At 48.0% G+C, this 22,662-nt stretch overlaps 1 protein-coding gene across 1 annotated transcript in view; it reads right to left on the reverse strand.

Moving 5' to 3' along the window:
- The window catches only part of SDK1 (sidekick cell adhesion molecule 1), a 990,930-nt gene that overhangs the window by 178,750 nt on the left and 789,518 nt on the right, over nt 1-22,662 (reverse strand). Inside the window, 3 exon segments of the mRNA XM_033191941.1 lie at nt 9,563-9,684; nt 11,927-12,118; nt 21,623-21,721. Coding sequence (XP_033047832.1) covers nt 9,563-9,684; nt 11,927-12,118; nt 21,623-21,721 — 413 coding nt within the window.

Consider the following 22,662-nt stretch of genomic DNA (forward strand, 5'->3'; position numbering starts at 1 on the left):
TGACCAGATTGCTTCTGTCTCAGGAGTTCCGGGATGGTGAAACAGAAGGGCAGCGTGAATCACCTCACCAACAGATGAAATCAGAAAAACCATATGGGCAGCTCCATAGACGAAAAACTAGTCTGATGCAATTAAATTTATTTATGCTTTTAAAAAAAAATAATAAAAAAAACCAATTCCTAGCAAACCAGGATTAGAAAAGAATCAACCCAATACAGGCTGGATTTTTTTTTTTTAAAGCCTACATCAATGGTGTAAATGTCATACCTGATAAAATCTTAAAATAATGTCTTTAAAGTAATAAAACAAAGATTGTCTTCTATCACTGTCCCAATCCAATATGATAGAAGAGGTCTTAGCACTCCCAGTAAGATTACAAAATACTCAAATAAGAAGAAACAAAAAAAGAGAAAGAAAGGATATAAAAAATTCTAAGGAAGAAACAAAAACTGTCACTATTAACAGATGATATGAATTCTTTACAGAAAATTACAGGAAAACTAGCCAACTAACAAGAGAATTCTCAAAGTTTCTGGCTGTAACACCAATACACCAGGCTGAGCAGCCACAGACTTCCCAGATTTGCAGGCTCCAATCCGGCTTCATAGCTTGGCTGTGTGACCCGGGCAGGTAACCCAACCCTCTCATGTCTCATCTGTGACAGCCAACAGAGAGCCATTATGAGAATTAAACATGTTCATAGTTGTGAAAGCACTTAGAACACAGAAGAGTTTATTAAAGAAACAAAAATATTTAAAAATCAATTATGTTCCTCTATGCCAACAACACAGGCAGAAAATGTCATTTAAAACAGGCACATGTCGGATCACGAGGTCAGGAGATCAAGACCACCCTGGCTAACACAGTGAAACCCCGTCTCTACCAAAAATACAAAAATTAGCCAGCCGTGGTGGCGGGCGCCTGTAGTCCCAGCTACACAGGAGGCTGAGTGAGGCAGGAGAATGGCGTGAACCCGGGAGGCAGAGCTCGCAGGGAGTGGAGATCGTGCCACTGTACTTCAGCCTGGGCGACAGAGTGAGACTCCATCTCAAAAAAAAAAAAAAAAAATAGGCACACGTGAGTTAATCTTCATGACAACCTCACAGATAGGACTATTGACCCCATTCTCCAGAGAGAAATTGGGCCTCACAAAGAAGTTAAGAAGCATGTCTACAGAGCTAGGAAATACGGGTGCTAAAAAGAGGGGGAACCAGGTCTGTCTGATTCAAAGCCCATATTCTTCGCATTACAGCTTTTGAGGTATATTGGTCACCCCTCATTTTCCTGCCTTTCTGAGAGCAGGTGAAGGCAGGATTAGAGAACCCAGTGCTTTGTCAAGAAGAAAGCAGCTGAGAAAAGTAGATTTAAACAAGTGAAAAGAGGTAGCACGTTTCTGGACAGAAAAATTCAACACCATCAGACGTCCACAAGAGTGGCCAGGAAAATCCTAAGAAAGTCAAGCAGTGCGTGAGTGTGTGTGTGTGTGTGTGTGTGTGTGTGTGCACGCGCACTGGTTACGGGGAAGGAGGCCTCATCAGATATTAAAGCATGGTTTAAAGCCTCTCTAAGTAAACAATGTGGAATTAGTGCATGAATAACCGGGCTAATAGAACAGAATGAAAAGTTCAGATACAGACCTAAGTGCATACAGGAATTTAATGTTACAAATCAGGAAAAAAAAAAAAGGTCATTTTAACAAATGGCACTGAGGCAATTACATAGCTATTTGCAAAATGATGAAAATGGATTCATACCTCACTCCATATACAGGAACCAGTTCCGAATGGATGGAGTTCTAAATGTAAAAATGAAACCAGAAAATAGGTAGCAGAAAAGTGGTTGGGTTACTTTAGAACCTGAAAGTGGGGAAAACCTTTCTGCCTATGATTCAAAAACCAGAGGCATGCAAGAAAGGAGTCATAAATTAGACTTCAATTTTTTTTTTTTTTGCATGACCAAAAATATACACATGTTGCTGCTGGGAATGCAGCAACCTGCAGATGAGGAATTTGGCAATGTCTGGGAAGTTTACACGTGCATTTGCCTTGTGATCCAGCCAACCCATGCCTGGGAATCTACCCCAAAGATAAGGTGGCAAAAATACAAAATGACTATGCAAAAGGCTGAAAACAAGCTTGAGGCTGAATGAGGTCCCCTGGAGGCGCCCACACCCTAATTTCTGGAACCCATGAGTACACTGCCTTACATGGCAGGAGAGGTTCCACAGATGTGATTAAGGGTATGAGCCTTACATCAGGGAGCTTATCCAGGTGAATACAAGCTAGTCACGAGTCCTTAAAAGCGGAAGTGGGAGGCTGAAGAGTGGGCCAGAGAGATGAGAAGGAAGGAGGAGGAAAAAGCCAGAGTCTGAGAGGACTCGACCTCCTCCAGCTGCTCTGAAGATGAAGGAAGGGGACCCCGAGCCATAGACCGTGGTGACCTCCAGGAGCCAGGAATGACCATGGCTGACAGCAGAGTATGGGGACCTCAGTCCTACAACCGCAAGGACTGAATTCTGCCACAACCTGAATGAGCCTGGAAGCTGACTCATCCCCAGAGCTTCCGGAAGAAACATGGCCCTGCAGCCTCCCTGACTTTAGCCAGTGAGACCCATGCTGGACCTCTGACCTGCAGAACTAGAAGATGACACATTGATGTTGTATCAGCCACTCCGTTTTTGGTGATTTGTAATGGCAGTGATATAAAACTAATACACATCCCAATGCCTGTCAGCAGAGGACTAGCTACATAAACAAGCCCCAGCTCATGCATACCAGGCAGACCTGAGCAGGTTTGGGAAGAAAGGACAATTGCGCACATGATGCCCAGGGGTGTTCAGGGTGCACCGTCACAGGAAGACAGCAAAGCGCAATATGCTACCTTCTGCAGAAGACAGAGGAAGTACACAAACACGGAGAGTTGCTTAAGTTGCCAAAAAAAAAAGGATAAGGCAAAAGCTTAATAAATAAGGTTATCTATGCGGCAGACAGGCAACAGGGTAAGGGGATAAAAGAATGGAAACTTCTCTGAATATCACTTTTTAAATAGTTTTGACTTTGACATCATGTAAATGAGTTATATCCTCAAAAATTAATTTAAAATCCTCCAACAATTTTTAAAAATGTAAAATGAGCTAGGCGTGGTGGCTTGCACCTGTAATCCCAGCACTCTGGGAGGCTGAGGCCGGTAGATCACTTGAGGTCAGGAGTTCAAGACCAGCCTGGCCAACATGGTGAAACCCCATCTCTAATAAAAATACAAAAATTAGCCGGGTGTGGTGGCGGGCACCTGTAATCCCAGCTACTCAGTAGGCTGAGGCAGGAGAATAGCTTGAACCCAGGAGGTGGGGGTTGCAGTGAGCTGAGATTGCACCACTGTACTCCAGCCTGGGTGACAGAGCGAGACTCCATCTCAAAATAAAATAAATAAATAAATAAATAAATAAATAATGTAAAGTGATTTTTAAAGAAAGTCAGTGCTAAAAATTGAAGCAAAAGAACAAAACAAGTCCTGAAATGAATGAACTTAAATCCATATCAAGATAACCACAGTGAGAAAAGAACAGTGTGGCTTTAGAACAGTATTGCAACTGTACTGTATACTGTAAGTATAAACTAAATATATTACAAACAATATAAACTGTAGGTATAAACTGAATATATTGTACTTCCACGGTATAACATAGTCTAAGGACAAATACTTAAATTTCATTCAGTAGTCTCTGTTAGTCATACCACTGAGATTACAATTTTGAAACTCCTAATACAATAGTATCTGTGTTTTCACATAAACTCTTCATATAAGATACACAGGCAAATTCACAGACCACAGGTATATGCAATTTTGAACCTCCTAATACAACAGGAGGATAAAGAAGATGAAGTCAGGAGTCCTGAAAAGCACAGTCTTAGTGTAAGGGAAAATATAGTTAAAATATACATTTAGGCTGGGCACGGTGGCTCACGCCGGTAATCCCAGCACTTTGGGAGGCTGAGGCAGGTGGATCACCTGATGTCAGGTGTTGGAGACCAGCCTGGCCCAACATGGTGAAACCCCATCTCTAATAAAAATACAAAAATTAGATGGACGTGGTGGTGGGCACCTGTAATCCCAGCTACTCAGGAGGCTGAGGCAGGAGAACAGCTTGAACCTGGGAGGTGGAGGTTGCAGTGAGCTGAGATAGTGCCACTGCACTCCAGCCTGGGCAACAGAACAAGACTCCATCTCAAATAAATAAAATAAAATAAAATAAAATAAAATAAAATAAAATATACATTTAAGTTAACATAACATAACACAACATAACATAACATACACATTTAAAGTCAGTAACCTGAAGTTTCACTGGAAATGTTAGTATGAACTCATGATGCTTCAGAAAAGATGTTCTCTGTCTACTGGGAAGGTGTCGAAGCAGTGACCATCTGGGAGCGATAAGCATCCACCTTGGTGCTCTCATTATCGTCTTTAAATAGCATTTGACACTCAAGAAACCAAGGCCCGGCAGGCCCGGTTCCATCTCAGCGTGAGGCAGGAAGTCATCAAAGAGAGCAGCCTCAGGCTGGAGCCCCAGGATACGAAAGCCTCCGTAGGCCAAAGACGGGCCAATTCTAGGTTCAAAAAGAATAATGACTGCAGGTGACTGAAACCCACTGAACAGGTAAGAATCTATGCTTTCCTGATGATACTCAGCAAAAGAGATCACAAGACAGAAAAAGAAAGAAAAATCTATTTAACATTGGAATTAACCAGGGGACCAAATCCTCACCCTGAAAATTGGCAATTAAAGGAAAAGAATTAAGCATTTATTCTGCCTTCCTATATTTGAAGGTAACTAAATAGTCTGAGGGATGAGGGGAGATGCTTCTTTTCAGAGTTCCAACAGCTAAATGAGGAAAGATTGATAGAAGTAGAAAATGATCATCTTGAATATCCTAAGAACATAATTAATTCAGGCAAAGATCATGGATGGATGAGACCATTAGATAAAAAGCTGATGGAGAAATTCACAAGGTAGGGATCAGGCTGCTATGCTCTGCCACCCAAATTAGCATCCCTGAGTGGGGCAACTAGATCTACATGCCTCCAACCTGCTGCAGTAACTGGGAAGCAGTCTTAGGGAGGGAGGGAGGGAAAGAGGAATAGAGGGAGGAAGAAAGGAAGGAAGGGAGGGAGAGAGGAAGGGAGGGAGGAAAAAAGGGAGGGAGGGAGAGAGGAAGTAAAGAAGGGAGGGAGGGAGGAAGTAGAGGGAGGGAGGAAGTAAAAAAGGGAGGGAATGTGGAGTAAGGAAGGAGAGAAGCAGGGGGAGGGAGGAAAGAAGGGAGGGATGGAGGAAAGAAGGGAGGGAGGGAGGAAAGAAGGGAGGGAGGGAGGCAGAAAGGAAAGAAGGGAGGGAGGGACGAAGGGAGGGGTGAAGGGAGGAAGGGAGGGAGGGAGAGAGGGAAGGAAGGAGGGAAGGAAGGAGAGAAGGAAGGAGGGAAGGAGGGAAGGAGGGAGGAGTGGAAATGGAATCTAACAGTCCTTTGCAATGAAATTCCAGTTTACAGGGCAAATGGAGGTAGAGGAACAGGTCAAGTGACCCCACAAGGATGTAACCAGGTGCATCTACAATGCAGATGTCCCATGGGATGACTGGCTGGGTTTTCTCAATGAGGTAACTGCATGCGGGGAAAGGGTGGGGGATTCCGCTAGATTAAGAGAGCTGTAACCTATAGTGACAGGAAGCAGATGAGTGGTTGTGGGGATGGGGAGGGTTGGTAGGGAAGGATACTGGGAGCTGCAAGGGCACCTTTGAGGGTGAAGAACGTGTTCATTATCTCGACTGTGGTCACAGCTTCCCAGGTGTGTGTATAAGTCACAAGTGTCAAACTGTCCACCTTAAATATATGCAGTTTACTGTATGTCAATTACAATATGTCAATAAAGCTGTTTACGGTGTTTTTATGATTTGAGAGACATGACAACAAAATGAATAGCGTGAACCTTGTGTGAATCCTACTTTTATCAAAACCACTGTAAAGAGGTGTTTTGGAAAATTTGGGGAAATCTGAGTGTGAACTGATGATTAGATAATATTAAAAAGTTCGAATTGCCAGGCGCGGTGGCTCATGCCTATAATCCCAGCACTCTGGGAGGCTGAGGCTGACAGATCACCTGAATTCAGGAGTTCAAGACCAGTCGGGGCAACACGGCAAAACCCTGTCTCTACCAAAAACATAAAAAGTTAGCTGGTGTGGTGGCGCACGCCTGTGGTCCTAGCTACTCAGGAGGCTGAGATGGGAGGATTGCCTGAGCCCGGGAGGCAGAGGTTGTAGTGAGCTGAGATCGCACTGCTTCACTCCTGCCTGGGTGACAGAGTGAGATCCTATCTCAAAAAAACAATAACAATAATTTCATCAGGTGTGATAGTGGTATGAGAGAAGATACCCATATTTTCATGTAGATTTTTTTTTTTTTTGAGACAGAGAGTCTTGCTTTGTCATCCAGGCTGGAGTACAGTGGCGTGATCTTGGCTCACTGCTATCTCCACCTCCTGGGTTCAAGCGATTCTCCTGCCTCAGCCTCCTGAGTAGGGGGGATTACAGACGTGTGCCACCATGCCCAGCTAATTTTTGTATCTTTAGTAGAGACGGGGTTTCACATGTTGGCCAGGCTGGCCTCGAACTCCCAACCTCAAGTGATCCACTGCCTTCGTCTCCTAAAGTGCTGCATTACAGGTGTGGGCCATTACAGGTTTGTGCCTGCTCAAACTTTTCACTGAAGTAAGACACACAGGCAAGCTCACAGACCACTGGTGTATACACAAAATAAGCACACACATCTAACCCTGATACAGATCAAAAGACAGCACTCCTGCCATTCCAGACACCCTCTCCTCAGGTGGACCCCTCCCAGTCACCGTCACCCCCATGGTAAATAACCACAGGGGTCCCAGGAAAACCCAAATTCCAGCACCAAAGAGTACTTCTTCCTGTTTTGGAACATTCTATAAATGGAATCATACAATATATGCTCCAAGCAGGGTCTGGTTTTTCTTTTGCTAAACATTATGCCTGTGAAATTCATCCATATTGGCATGTGAACAGGTATTTTAGACACACGTGTGACACGTATGGGGGCAAAGTGACATGTGGTCTGAAATATGCTTCAAAATATGCCAATAAAAAAGCAGGGGTGGATGGATGTGGCGAAATCTTGAGGATCATTGACTTTCGCTGATGAGTACCAGGGGGCTTACTCTACTATTCTCCTTCCTTTTGCATATATTTAAGATGTTTTACATTAAAAATGTAAAACCTCTTTAGAGGTCAGGCACAGTGACTCATGCCTGTAATCCCAGCACTTTGGGAGGCCGAGGCAGGCAGCTCATGAGGTCAGGAGATTGAGACCATCCTGGCTAACATGGTGAAACCCCGTCTCTACTAAAATACAAAAACTTAGCCGGGCGTGGTGGCGGGCACCTGTAGTCCCAGCTACACGGGGGCCTGAGGCAGGGTAACTGCCTGAACCTGGGAGTCGGAGGTTGCAGTGAGCCGAGATGGCGCCACTGCACTCCAGCCTGGTGACAGAGCAAGACTCTGTCTCAAAAATAAATAAACAAACAAACAGGCCGTATGACATAAAGCCAGGATGCTGTGGCCGAGAAACTGTGTCGAGGGTCCCCACATCACCCCACGTCTTTCCCTCCCAGGTGAGCCGAAACATCACACTCCCAGACTCTCCTGCGGCGACAGCAGGCCACGCGACCAAGTTCTGGGCAACGGAACATGGGCAAAAGGAGCGTTGTCCACTCCCAGGCCTGCCTGGATGCACAAATGAGCTCCCGTATGTTGAGCCCTGAAGACGCTGGCATTTCTGTCGCTGTGGCCCGCCCAGTCCTAGCATAACATCACATTCTAAAGCTCGCAATGAGCACTGCTTCCTGGCCTCAGCTACGTGGCATTGTCAGACACTGAAGACCACAGCGGGTGCTTCTGTGGGCCTAAAAGTATTGCCTTCTGCTGATGGATTTTATTTTATTTATTTATTTATTTATTTTGCTTTTTGAGACGGATTCTCGCTTTGTCGCCCAGGCTGGAGTGCGGTGGTGTGATCTCGGCTCACTGCAAGCTCTGCCTCCTGGGTTCATGCCATTCTCCTGCCTCAGCCTCCCAGTAGCTGGGACTACAGGCGCCCGCCACCACGCCCGGCTAAATTTTTGTATTTTTAGTAGAGACAGGGTTTCACCGTGTTAGCCAGGATGGTCTCGATCTCCTGACCTCATGATCCGCCCACCTCGGCCTCCCAAAGTGCTGGGATTACAGGCGTGAGCCACCGCGCCCGGCCCGCTGATGGATTTTAATTACTAGACTTGGTTTTCACGAGACATGGTGATTTTCGTCCTATATTTAATCTTAAGCGTTTTAAAGTTTCTTTCATCAATGGAGTCTTCATTGGCTGAGGACTGATTTTCTTAATTTGATGTGAGGTAGGGCTCTGCTGCTATTTTTCCTAAGTAAATAATTGTTCCAGCCCCATTTGTGGGTCAGTCCCATCCAGATGGTTTGCACCTTCAGGATCCTCCTTAGATTTTCAGAAATGTTTGCTTAATGAAACTTTTGAAGGGGTAGATAGGATTTGTTCCCTAATTTATGGCCAATTTCCCGGAGTGGATCATCTTGCAATATAGTACAAGTACAGTCATGAAAATCACAAGGATTTTACTACAGATAATAACTATTTTGAAACTTTACTACTCCTCATAATTTGGCCCTTTATCTTTTTCCTCCTGCTTTTATTGGAACATGGAACTGGCAGACTGCATGGTTTCACCAGCGCCAGCGTGATCCTAGTCAAGCCCGGCGCTGTCCCGGACCTCTGCGTGCTGCAGCACTTGCACAGGGGGAGTCAGACCAGAAGTCTCTCGGGGGAGTCCACTCTCTCAGGTCCTGTGGAATCCACCCCTCACTCTCCCTAGACTCACTCCCTGCCGGCCCAGGGCTTGCTCCGCTCCCTCCAGCACCCGCCCTCCTTGCTGTCCCTCAAATATAACAGCTTTCCCGCAGCTGGAGGTCTTTCTTCCCCAGACGGCACTTTTCTCCTCGACAGCAGAAACTCAGCCAGCTTTGTCTACTGCAAATAGCCCCCGTGCCCGGAATAGTGCCTGCAGATAGAACAATCGTCTCTAAAAATATTGTTGAATGAATGCATAGCTAATGACACACAAGCAGTACCAAGCAATTAATCCTATTAGTATATTTAGTAGCTAATTGTGATACAGAATTTTTAAAACCTCAATCAACAACGCGATCCAATTTTGGGTACCTCTTTTGAATCACAACTTTCATTTTAACCCTTGGTATTCTTGTCTTAGCACCTGGTAGGACCCCAGCCTGACATCTTGCTCTTTGTCTTCCGACATTCTGCCCTGCTATCTGGGCTATCTCCAGCCCCTGGTTCTCCCATTCCAAGCATGCCCATCTCCCCCGCACCCCCATGCCATCATCTGCAGGGGAGCCACTCACTCACAGGCCCCAACACTGCTCTTGGGAAATGCCGGCTCCCGGTCTAATGACACACGTACCTGCCCCTCGACAATCCACCTGGAGATGGAGGTTTTCCCGTCATAGCCTGGCCGGAACTGAAGGGTGGCGGAGCGAGGGCTGATGTTGGAAATGACCAGGTTGGATGGGGCACCAGGAAGGTCTAGAGAGGAACCAGGGAGGAAAGGGAGAGATTTACAGTCCGTCACAGCTTAGGAAAGGTATCAAATGTGTCAGCTTCAAAAGTAAACAGTTTTGACACCATTTGACACCAAAAAAGGATTTGTTCTCAAAAGTATGAAGGTGAGAAGCAGCACAGCTTCCCCAGAGGCATGATCAGTGCATGGTTTTTGCTTTAATAGGCTGACCCAGTGGACTTCAGGAGACATACCGCAAACACGGCCTCCTTGATGGGAAACTCTGAAGGGATGTGTCATGCCTTACATATCTCTGTACTTTGTAGGTAATTAACAGATGCTGGCTGAATGAGGAAAGGATGAATGAATGTAATCCTTCCTGGCTCCTGAAACCACACAAAGAACAAATGGCCATACTTCCTTTCATAATTACCGCGGCATCAGAGGGGTAGAGGGAAGAGTGCACAAGCCCAGGGTTGTTCCCAGGTAGCATGGCACCTGCTCAGGATCAGGTCTTGAGCCTTAGGCTTCTTGGGTCTGGTTTCCAAGACGACCACATTCTCGTGCAAGTGCAGAACTCTCCTCACTCTGCCTGTGTTCAGTTGCTTGGGTAACTGGATAAGGTGGAAGGTAGGATCTGAATGAGCCTCCCGTTGAGGGTGCCTGTGGCTCAAGCCTACTCCTACATGAGAGACCCTTCAGATGCCGCTCCCTAAAGAGCATCTCCCACTCGGAACTGTAGCAGTATGAGTTCAAAGTGAGAGCTTTTAGATTACTGTGCCATGCAAAATACTCTAGAGAAAGATAAGGGGCTAAAATGGGGGCGGGGGGAAGAAAAGAAAAATGCAAGACTAGTGCAGCTTTCAGACCGCACTGTCTCTGAGGAATGCTTTCCTCATTTGCTGTTGCTTGGGGTGTTTGAAACCAGGTCTTGCTCAGGGACAATGAAAGTATTTTGGTGATCGATTCTGTATTGGCGGGGGCAGGGTCTGTAGGATCTCAAGGGTCCTTTCCACATCTAGTTTTTAATGAATTTGAAATAGAAAATGTTTAAATCAAAGGACAAGTGGGCTCTTTCCTTTCTATTTCTCAGCTCTCTGGATTTTTAAATGGCTCTTCAACCATTAATGGTGATAAACTTCAAGCACAGTAAACAGAACACGGCGTCCCCAAAGCAGTCCTTGCCATCTGATTTGCCTCCAGCCACTACCCAGGATGAGTGGGCAAGGCTTTAGGACCCCTCTCCAGCTACAAGCACTCAGCCTTGGCAATGAAGGAATGGCAACTCCAGCGCCTCCCTGCACCTTGGTTATCAGGGGTTTGGCCAAAGCAGCCAGGCCTCAGTTTCCCCTCTAACACTCCACTCTGTGGCTCCAGACGTAGCGTGGATCACAGTGTTTCTGGAGGCACAGCCTTCCGGAGGTCAGCTAACCCATTTCCCTGCCCTGGATGAACAACGTCCAAGACATCTCAGGAAAACCCTGGCAACTCACACACAGATGTGCTTCCAGTGTTAACCTTGGTCGCTGTATATACCCCTTTTTAACCAATTAAACCACACGTCCTCATCGCTGATATGGTTTGACTGTGTCCCCGCTCAAATATCATCTTGAAATGTAACTCCCACAATTCCCACGTGTCACAAGAGGAACCCGGTGGGAGGTAATCGAATCATGGGGACAGGGCTTTCCTGTGCTGTTCTCGTGATACTGAGTAAGTCTCACAAGATCTGTGGGTTTTAAAAATGGGAGTTTCCCTGTACGGGCTCACTCTTTGCCTGCTGCCATCCATGTAATACATGGCTTGCTCCCCCTTGCCTTCTGCCATGATTGTGAGGCCTCCCCGACCATGTGGAACTGTCAGTCCATTAAACCTCTTTCTTTTGTAAATGGTTGAGTCTCAGGTACATCTTTATCAGCAGCATGAAAATGGACTAATAGAATCATCGCTACTGTTTTGAAAGTATTCATGATATTTTAGATACGCATTGGGAACTGGCTTTAAACACTTTCAACGTGTGTTCTGGGAACTGGCTGAGGTCAAAGCAGGAGGAGAATACAGAAGGGATGTGAGGCCGCGGTGGAATGCTCTGGAGAATGAGGCTGAAGTGGGGTCAACACCCATTTACCCTCCAGCATCTTGGCAGGAGGTCACTCCTCCTTTTCAAGGCACTTAGTGGTTTCCACACAAAAGTGTCAATCAAATTCTAGCGTCAGCAATCTCCAAGAGAAAGGCAACAGCAGGAGGACTGCACACGATTTTACTGACCTGGGGGCACTCCAGAGGAAATGGTGGAAGAAGTCACCAGGCCAGCGCCCACGGCAGTCACAGCAGCCACATCGATGGTGTAGGTGGTGAGAGATGAGAGGCCTTGGATCTTGTACTCATGCGTCGTGCTGTTCAAGGTGTGCGTGAGACGAGAGTCGTTCCTGCCGTACACCTCCCAAGAGATTTGGTAGCCTAGAAAGCAACAGGACCAGATCAGCATTGGTCTCCTGAAGGCCAAGGGCTCACCTGGATTCCATAGCACCATCTTTGCAGGCTTGGGGCTATGGAGAGCTTGGCTGGATGTACTGAAGGTGCCTCAGAGCCACTGTGCTACTGACATGCGACACAGGTCAAGGCTCCTTCCTCTGTGCGCCCACTGCCACCTCACAAACCTGCTTATGGGAGTGACGGTCCCACCACAGGGGACCGTCCCTCCCTACCAGGGTGAGCTTCACAAGGACGGGGCCTATTGGATGCTCTGGTAAGCTCAGCACCAGGTGCATGAACTGAAAAATGACGACAGCTGCCAGCCTGCTGTGCTCAATTCAACCTTCTCTTGTCAAATTATGAATGCATTTCACCAATAATTCCACTAAAAAAATTTTATGTATGTATGTGTCTATCTATTTATTGATTGTTGAGTCTGCTGCCCAGGCTGAAGTGCAATGGTGCAATCATAGCTCACTGCAGCCTCAACCTCCTGGGTTCAATCCATCCTCCCACCTCAGCCTCCTGAGTAGCTGGGACCACAGGCGTGCACCACCATGCCTGGCTAATCTTTTGTACTTTTTGTAGAGATGGGATTTCCCCCTGTTGCCCAGGCTGGTCTGGAACTCCTAGGCTCGAGATCCTCCCGCCTCGGCCTCCCTCAGTGTTGGGATTACAGCCACGGTACCCAGCCAATCATTTCATTTTTGGAAGCTGGTATTTTTATTATACAGAACCTTAAATTAATGCTTGCTCTTGTGTTGCAACAAGTTCATGGAAACACTTCTACTTTTTCCTTTACGAAATGACTGATAGATCACTCTTCCGTTTTGCAAAGCGTTTTGCGTGGAAAAGTTTCTTTTCGCCTGAGTGTGTGAGTTTTGCTTCTAGCTCTGTCTCTCCCCTTTTCAAATATGCTGTTTTCTAATAAATTTGATTTCCCCCTATACTCTCTTCAGTCCAGTGGGGCCTCACGATGAAAATTTATTCCACCTGGGATTCCACTGTGACTTGGGGCTTAGAGAAAAAAGACCCGTGGGGCGTGGTGGCTCACGCCTATAATCCCAGCACTTTGGGAGGCCAAGGTGGGTGGATCACCTGAGGTCAGGAGTTGGAGACCAGCCTGGCCAACATGTGAAACCCCGTCTCTACTAAAATACAAAAATTAGACATGCATGGTGGCGGGCACCTGTAATCCCAGCTACTCAGGAGGCTGAGGCACGAGAATCGCTTGAACCCTGGAGGTGGAGGTTGCGGTGAGCCGAGATTGTGCCACTGCACTCCAGCCTGGGCGACAGAGCGAGACTTTGTCTTAAAAAAAAAAAAAAAACAGGAGAAAAAAGACCCAACTGGTTCCTGAATCAATCAACCCCCGTGGAGGGGAGTTTATGGGATCAGAGAACACTTAAAAGTGTCTTTTAAAGAGGGAGACGGTGGTAGAAAGAGCTCATAGGTCCACATGCAAAAGAAAACAGCTGAAAACGCTTGCTCTTCCCTATTTTTAGTCAATAACCTCAGGGATATAGAAGCACTTGGATGCAGCTGAAACTTCCTTCTCGTTCTGATGAAAGCAATAAATAAAGCTAGGAGTTGCATTTGCAGGTAAAGAATTTAGAGGACGGCATCTTGAGACTTTACTATTTTGAAGAAACTTTAACGTCAGAACCTGCTCCCTCTGGCTGTCCCACAGGCCCCGTACAGCCCGACAGCTTCTGTGCACGGGCAGCGGGCTGACACAGTGGGAGCTCCAAGGAACAAGGGCCACCAGAAGGACGGCCTGGCTGCTGGGTGCCTCCAGAGCACTCTGAGCGCCTGCCATCCCGGGAGCTGTCACCGAGTGGTGCGGCTGCCTGGCGTCTCTGCCTTTGGGATCTCTGCCTGGGCCCCGGAGGGTCACTAAACCACCCTCTGTGGTGGCTTCATCAAAGGCATCTGGCTGCTTCTCAGGTCTTGGTCTCCTTTTCCTCCTCCCAGGGAGAGGGGAGAAGGCTGACTACCCAGGCCAACCACTCACCATTGCCTTCTCCCATTTCCTTCCTAACTTTATTTAAAATAAATAAATAAATAAATAATAAAATATATATTATCTTTCCCTACCAAGGTGTGCTTCACAAGGACAGGGCCTATCGGATGCTCTGGTAACCTCAGCACCAGGTGCATGAACTGAAAAATGACGACAGCTGTCAGCCTGCTGTGCTCAGTTCAATTCAACCTTCTCTTGTCCAATTATGAATGCATTTCACCAATAATTCCACTAAAAAATTATTTTTATAAACATAAATATATATATATATATCTAGAGAGAGAGAGAGTCTTGCTCTGTTGCCCAGCCTGGAGTGCAGTGAGTTGATCACGGCTCATTGCAGCCTTGAACCACTCGACTCAAGCAATCCTCCCACCTCAGTCTCTCAAGTAGCTGGTACTACAGGCACGTGCCACCACACCTGGCCAGTTTTAAAAAGTTTTTGTAGAGATGAGGGTCTCACTACGTTGCCCAGGCTGTCTCAAACTCCTGGCATCAAGCGATCTTCCCACTGCGGCCTCCCCAAATGCTGGGATTACAGCCGTCAGCCACCACGCCCAGCCCAGGCCCTGCCCTCACTTTACATCTTAGCATTTTCCTCATCTGCCCACCCTGATGTCTAAGACATCTAGTCTGCCCCATTCATTCATGTAACCCTCACAACACACCTTTGAAATTGGGACCGTTGTTATCCTATTTCACAGAGGAAGAAACCAAGCCACAGAAAGCTTCGTGGACTTGCTGGAACCCCAGACAGTCCTCAGTGGATGAAGGAAATAATGGATACATGGTCCATTTCCAAGACACAGTGCCTTGAATCAGCTTAGGTCAGCAAACTACAGAAGAAACAGGATATACCAAGCCCCTGCTTCAATCGCCAACATCTGCTTGTCAGCCTCCCCCCACCCCTTAGTTGTCCCCACCCGAACAAAGAAGTTTAGTCTAAGATGAACGTTTACTATCCTGCAGGATAGCTCTTTTTGTCTATTCTTATCAGCTTGCCCAGCTACTTATGTCATAAGTCAAATACCTGAAGAGCCCCTGAGCTGACCAGGATTGCAGTGCATTGTGGGCTGCAACAAAATGCAACAAGACCACCCTAAAGAAAACACTTACAGCCCCTGCCCAACAACCAATGGGTGACGCCCGGGAAGACTGTGACCCCCCCACAGTACTCAGCCTGTGAGGAATCAGGGGAGGGACCTGCACACTAGGGGTAAGTGGCTTCTTGTGACCGTGCTGGGTGTGCCTGCCCATCAGACACTCAATCTTGCAAGACCGTCATTAAAAGTCCCCCTTTCTCTGTTCTCTGGGTCTATGAGTCCATTCTTTGGCTTTGGATGGGTGAGTCTGTTTCTCACAGTGGATGAGACCCTGCCTCTCAAGAGCCTCCTCCTCTAGCACCTCCTCCTGACGTGTGCAAGGGAACCGAAAGACATCCCTGACCTTGGTGGGTCACGCCTGGTCAATTGTGAAATAATTTGATCCTCGGGGTCTACTCTGAACCTATGGGAAGAGGAGCCTTTGTTTAATGTTACAACCTTGCTTGCCAGAAATTTTTATTTGTTTAAAAGCTGTTCTTCATCAGCTAAAACACAGCATCATGTTCGTCTTGTCGATGTAGAGCTGAAACACGGCAATTCCAGCGTCTTCAGGAAGGGCAGCGTTGCTGGGATTTATTAGGATCAACATCGAAAATACAGTGTGCTCAAATGGTTATGGATACAAACAAAAACCAAACGGACAGCTAGAGAGGCTGATCTGCAGAGTAACGCCAGCGGAGACGGTGCAGGCCCGAGATGTGTGATGTCCGTGAGCACAGACACAGACATACCTCACAGCGGTGGGCGTGAGGTGGGAAAGACGTCCTCTAATTTACGAACAACAGCTTTTGGGGGAGGTGCGTGGAGGGCTCGGGCAGTGCTGGCCAGGGGATGCATCCTCTGCTTCCAGTTCCCAGAGGAGAGAGGAGAGAGGCGCCTGGAGCCAGGAGCAGGGGTACCTCCCGCTTGGCATCCTACCTGCTCCCAATGGCTGCCTAACTGAGACTAATGGCCAGAGGAGCTTCAGAAATAATTTTCTGTTGATCTGAAGTAAATTCTCCAGAAGAGAGCAGTGCATCCAATCACAAACTGTCTGTCCGCATCCTGGCCCTCATAAATCAGAGTTTACGGAGGGAGAGTGGAGGACGCTGAAATTTACAATAAGTGTGCAATGGGCAATTTACTTGGGCAGGCGCAGCCGCCCCCTGCTCCATGCTTCCCTCTCATTCCAGGCCTCGAATTAAAACGGAGGCTGGGGGTGCTCACCACAGACCAGGGCTAATAAACCACTGTTTCCAACAGCATCTCTGGCCCGTAGAGCAGTGCCGGGCCCAGGCCCAAGCCGTCAGTCATCCTGGGCTCCCGCAGCCGCCTTTAATAGCAGGTGCAGTCTTTGCAGGAAGCCTTCGAGAGCATGGTGGTGCCACACCAACGCTTCTGGAAACTGGCTTGTGGCAGCCAGGTTTGCTCACGAACGCAGTTTTTCTTTTGCTGTCCTCAATGAAACACTCTGCCTTTAGCACAGAGTAGAATGTAATGGTGCTGCCAGCACGTTCCACTGGGAAACTATGTCTATTTCGTGGGTGTGGGGGGGAGCTCCCCTGATGCGGGCATCACTGCGGGTACAGGGTGATGCTGGGCTGGTAAGGTGATAACCTCCGATCTCACCTCCTCTAGGACCTTCTCCAAAGAGCTGCATGCGTCCACTGAAGCTTCTTGTGACACAAGGTGCACATTATGGTGTGAGCAGGAATGGAAAATGCACAGGCCACACACAGAGAGAAGGGGACAACGCGGCCGCCGAGAGGAATCTACAGAGAGTCTGCCTGGCGCTCCCACTGCAACTATGCTGCCCCCCATGGCACAGGCACCTCCAAACTCAGGCCTCTGGCTCTACCCAACCCGGGAAAGCTCGAGCTTCGAAGTCAAGCTCCACCATAAACCATAAACCGCTGCTTGTAACTACAGGTATTTGTTTAAATAAAATACGAAAATGAGTTCACGAAGCCCCATTAGCTGGTGAAACAGACGATTGTAAATTGGAAGTATTGGCAACCACCACTTAGCTGTGAAATGTTGGCTCAACGCGAATTATTATGCCCATGGATTTTTTTCTTTTGGCTTTAGAACAGGAATGGAGAGTGTGTTGTGTTTACAAAGGGCAGGGCGGGGGCTAACGTGTGTATCTGTAAAAGGAATTCCTTCGGTGTGGACACTGTCTACCACGGAGTCTCTGCCAGACTTCCAAAACATGGTGGACTGCAGACCTGAAAGGCAACTGGGCAGAGGGGCATTCTTTCTTCTACCCGGACAGCCCCGTTTCTGGGGTCAGTGGTAAACACAGCTCTAATTCCAGCCACTGAATTGGTCCCTGAGGGATCTGAACTGGAAATGGTAGCCTCTGCTCAGCTTTTAAAAATCCTTCCTCCTGCTGGTTTGTTTTTCCTTCCTTTGAATGATTTAAAGCAAGATTAAACTAAACTAGGTTCCTGCAGTCTATAGTGGCCTCCCCTGCTCTGTTCCCCCTGCCTTTGCTTAAGTCCTTTGACTCCAGGCAACAGGAGGCTGTTTTAATTGTACATTCTCAGCACTTGCGATTCTTAGACGACTTCAGAATGTACAACAGATTGTGTCCAATTCTAGTAGTGACTTTCCCACATTCCTGGAGTTTTCACACTGTTTGAAGTGGGCATTTCAAAAGGTAAGCTTCTAGAAGGCAGAGCCAGATTCATAAATTTACTTTTTTTTTTTTTTTTGAGACGGAGTCTCGCTCTGTCGCCCAGGCTGGAGTGCAGTGGCGCGATCTCGGCTCACTGCAAGCTCTGCCTCCCGGACTCCCGCCATTCTCCTGCCTCAGCCTCCCGAGTAGCTGGGACTACAGGCGCCCGCCATCTCGCCCAGCTAGTTTTTTGTATTTTTTTAGTAGAGATGGGGTTTCACCGTGTAGACCAGGATGGTTTCGATCTCCTGACCTCGTGATCCACCCATCTCGGGCCCCAAAGTGCTGGGATTACAGGCTTGAGCCACCGCGCCCGGCCAAATTTACTTTTTTTAAAAGTTAAGGTGAGGCCGGGCATGGTGGCTCACGTCTGTAATCCCAGCACTTTGAGAGGCTGAGAGAGGTGGATCACCTGAGGTCAGGAGTTCGAGAGCAGCCTGGCCAACATGGTGAAACCCTGTCTCTACTAAAAACACAAAAATTAGCCAGGTGTGCTGGTGCATGCCTGTAATCCCAGCTACTTGGGAGGCTAAGGCAGGAGAATCATTTGAACCGGGAGGCGGATGTTGCAGTGAGCCAAGATCACACCACTGCACTCCAGCCTGGGCAACAGAGAGAGACTGCATTTCAAAAAATAAATAAGCAAAAAGTAAAAATAAAAAATCCCACAAAGTCCAGCTATATGCTTATAGGAGGCACACCACACTTTGGGAGGCCAAAATGGGTGGATTACGAGGTCAGGAGATCGAGACCATCCTGGTTAATGTGGTGAAACCCCATCTCTACTAAAAACACGAAAAATTAGCCAGGCGCAGTGGCACACACAGCCTGTAGTTCCAACTACTCGGGAGGTGAAGGCAGGATGATTGCTTGAACCCAGGAGGCAGAGGTTGTAGTGAGCCGAGATAGTGCCGCTGTACTCCAACCTAGGCTGCAGAGCGAGACTCTATCTCAACAACAACAAAAAGTTAAGATGAGAGGTGGCACTAGCTCCAAGGTGACCTTGTGTATGGGCTCTGGGCACACCGTTCTATGAGGGGATCTGGTTGGCACAGATGATTACAGGAGAGTCTACGGATTAGAAGTGGTGGGGTTGGCACTGGGTTTGCTACGTAGCAGGATTTCTGTGTAAAAACAGGTCACTGTAGGAACACAGTCTCCCACTGTGTCCCAGGGCCCCTGGGATGCTGCAGTGACCTCCCAGGAGCACTGCAGGGAGACACAGGACACTCAATGCCAGCGGGACACACGTGAGCCTCCAGCTGGAGGGGAGCTCCGTTTCAAGACCAGAGCATGCCACGTGCCCTTGGATACATCCTATCTTTGCAAAGCAGAATTTTTGGTGGATGTTGTCATAAGGAAACGAGTATGGCCGGGAAACCAACGTGAACCGGGAAATGAGGGTGACGAGGGGCCATCTGGTCCCAAGGTCTGAGAGGGTGGGCAGTGCCAGGCGGGTGCAGACATCTCATTAGGAACTAACTGTGGTCACTGAAAAAAGAAATGCAAGTTTTATTTCTTTCAACTACTGTGTAGTATTTTTTAAATGGCAATTCTAATTGTTAGCATATAAACACTTTAGTTGTTTGGATCTAACTACTAATAAACAGAACCGTTAGGCATTTCTGTGCCCTTGCGGTGCTTTGAGAAACTACAGAGACGCTAAGAGGACTGTGGATGGGGAAGATGAACGTCCTCTGCGGTGGGGTTCGGAGCACGGTTCAAACCTCACCCCCGGCACATCAGCGCTACAGAGGAGAGAATGTGCACACACCCGTGGGCTGTGATCGTGGGACGTCACCATCCTAAACCTCAGCCTTGTCATCGCCAGACCTGGGTTATAAGACACCCCTTGTGTGGCTGCTGAGAAAGCAAAATGCGATCCTGCAAGGTTAATGTGCCAAGCACAGGGGAAGTGGCCAGGGTCATCACTGCCATTGTCATCCCGGACGCCAGAGCAGAGAAGAAACAGTCCCCAACGCTGCGGCCCGGCAGCAGGGACAGACCACCTGAGGCTCTTGGTCTCTGGGCAGCACAGTCCCAGCACAGGCTTCTAGGACACACCCAGAGAACGTGAGCTTGCTTCACAGAACAATCAGGCCCTCGAATTCCACAGCTCCCGTGGCCAGCTGAGAACGCTGCCACCATGGAGTGGAGATGCAGCTCAGCTCCGAACTGACCGCTCGCGTCAGGATGGGCAACTCACTCAACCCCGGGGCGCGGCTGCAAAATACCCACACAGGAGTCCCTGCCGGGACGTGAGATGCCACAGGCAAAGTCCTCAGAGAGGGCTCACGTAGAAGAAGTCCCATATATGACTGACCAAGAAGAAGATTAAGGGGCTTGCTAGAAATCTTCAGTAATGTTTAGAAAAAAAAAAGAAAAGAAAAACAGATGCCTGTTGGAGGTTGAGCTGCTCTGGGCCAGGCAGTGGGCAGCCACTGATACAACTTCTCTCAATTCATCCTCCTGACAGCTCCAGTCAGAACTGAGGATTCCAGAGGTCTGCTGAGGCTCTTATGTTGACTAAAATAGTGGAATGGGGGGCCCTGCCCAACCTCATTTGAGGCTAGAGCCTATGCTGTTTTTGTCAAACCAAGAATTTTTTTTTGAACTAAGATTTAAATTAAGCTTTAACCTAAAAGGTTTTTCATGCCTGTAATCCTAGCACTTTGGGAAGCCGAGGCAGGTGGATCACTTGAGGTCAGGAATTCGAGACCAGCTTGGCCAACATGGCAAAACCTTATTTCTACTAAAAATACAAAAATTAGCCGGTTATGATGGTGCACACCTGTAATCCAAGCTACCTGGGAGGCTGAGGCAGGAAAACTGCTTGAACTCGGGAGGCGGAGGTTGCAGTGAGCGGAAATCGTGCCACTGCACTCCAGCCTGGGCGACAGAGCGAGACTCTGCCTCAATACATACATACATACATACATACAATCATTAAAAACCCTAAGAAGGTGAGCTGTCTCCCACAGAGACCCCTCAAACCAGGAGAGGAGATTTCACTGCTCAGGTGCCTCTAAGGCTCAGCCCCCGCCCCTCCCACAGCTCAGAACCTCCTCCGAAGTACCTGCCTCACAGTCTCCTCAGGGCTCTCACTGGAGGGCAGGGTGGGGAAGGGACAGAACATGGGATCTGGAGTCAGAAGATCCAGATCTCATCCTGGCCTTGCGGCTCACAGCTGTGGGACGAGGGCTGAGACACAGGGCATGCGAGCCTCATAGTCACGCCGCCTGGCTGTGCCTGAGAAGGCTGGCTGCACACAGGAGCATTCAGTGCCATCTGCTGAATGAAGGAAAGGTCACCCACCCTCTCGGGGCCTCAGTTTCCTCATCTGTAAAATGGTCATATCGATATTGACCTTATCACCCTGCTATGAGGATTAAGTAAGACACACATCATGTGAACAAATATGTCATAACACGACTGACTCATTGGTCAGAGACTCTGGACGTGAGAATAGATCTCAAACTACAGCTGCTGCCCACACAGTGAAAGGCCCCCAGACCAGACTGGCTCTCACTGGAGCAGTGTCCAGTGCCGGGACTCTGCCATACGGCCAGGAAGACATTTCAGTTCCTCTCGAGAAGGCCATGGGCACGGGTCCATGCTGTCAGCAGTTTGGTTTGAAGTCATATCCACTTCTTTTTGTGAGGACAAACTTATCTTTTTCTTTCTTGGAAGACAGGGCTACTTACCTGTAATGATGCCATTTTTCTCCAGGGGCTCCTGCCAGCTGACCTTGAGAGACGTGTCCAGAATCTCCGTGAAACTCAGATGTCCCACAGCTCCTGGTTCTACCAATTAAAAGCAAAGTCATCTGTTAACACAATAGCCCAAATTTTCTTTTGATCAGATGTGTGGGGAAGGTTCTAACTATGGAAGGAAAGTGGTGAGCTGGGGCTGCAAAACCCTGCAGGAGACTTCAGTGGAATGCAGAAGGAAGGAGGGCATTCAAGGCATCCTGGCTATCATTGCATACATTATTTTCTCCAGCTTCATCCCAGCCACACAGGGCACTGAAGCTACTGGCGGCAGGAGATTTATACACAAATCATTCTCTTTCTCCTTGATCTCATCTGATTAGAACAACCAGGCTGGCTGGGTCCTCAAGAGCAACTGCCTCCCCTGAGTTCCTCCATGGTGCATGCAGCCCTGTGTCTGGCTTGTGTGGCGGCCATCTGGAACCTTGTGCAAGCGAGAAAAAGACCCTGGGCCCAGGAACTGGTCCAGAACTCCAGGCTCCAAACCCCACTCAGGGTCCTGAAGGATTCCAGAGGGGCAAGGCAGTGGCCTGATAAAGTCCCAGCAAAAACAAATTCCTTTCTCAGGAGCTTCTGTGCCCTGCGGCACCCTTGCTAACACGGGCAGGCAGAGCCGCAGAGTTACGCTTGAAGGCTGGAGGCCAAGCTGGGTGTCAGACCTGGCTGAGCTGCTTTGCTGGCTATGCAATTACACTCTCAACACCTTAGTCTGTTCATCTGTGAAACGGGGAAAATAAAAATAACTCGGCGAGACCATAGTGAGAAGAAAATGTAATAAAACACAAAAACACGAGGATGTCCAGGGCACCATGAAAATGCTCCATGGTCATCAGCCGCTGTCATGATGATGAACTTCTCATCAGAACATAAAGTCATTCCTAGGATCAGAGGATGCCACCCCATAGAAAAGACCCGAGCATCTAAAACGTGAGTTAAAAATCCAAGATGCACGTGCAGCTCAGCAAAGCAAACTG

This window comes from Trachypithecus francoisi, unplaced genomic scaffold, assembly GCF_009764315.1.
Source record: "Trachypithecus francoisi isolate TF-2019V2 unplaced genomic scaffold, Tfra_2.0 Lachesis_group4, whole genome shotgun sequence".
In the NCBI taxonomy this organism is placed as follows: domain Eukaryota; kingdom Metazoa; phylum Chordata; class Mammalia; order Primates; family Cercopithecidae; genus Trachypithecus; species Trachypithecus francoisi.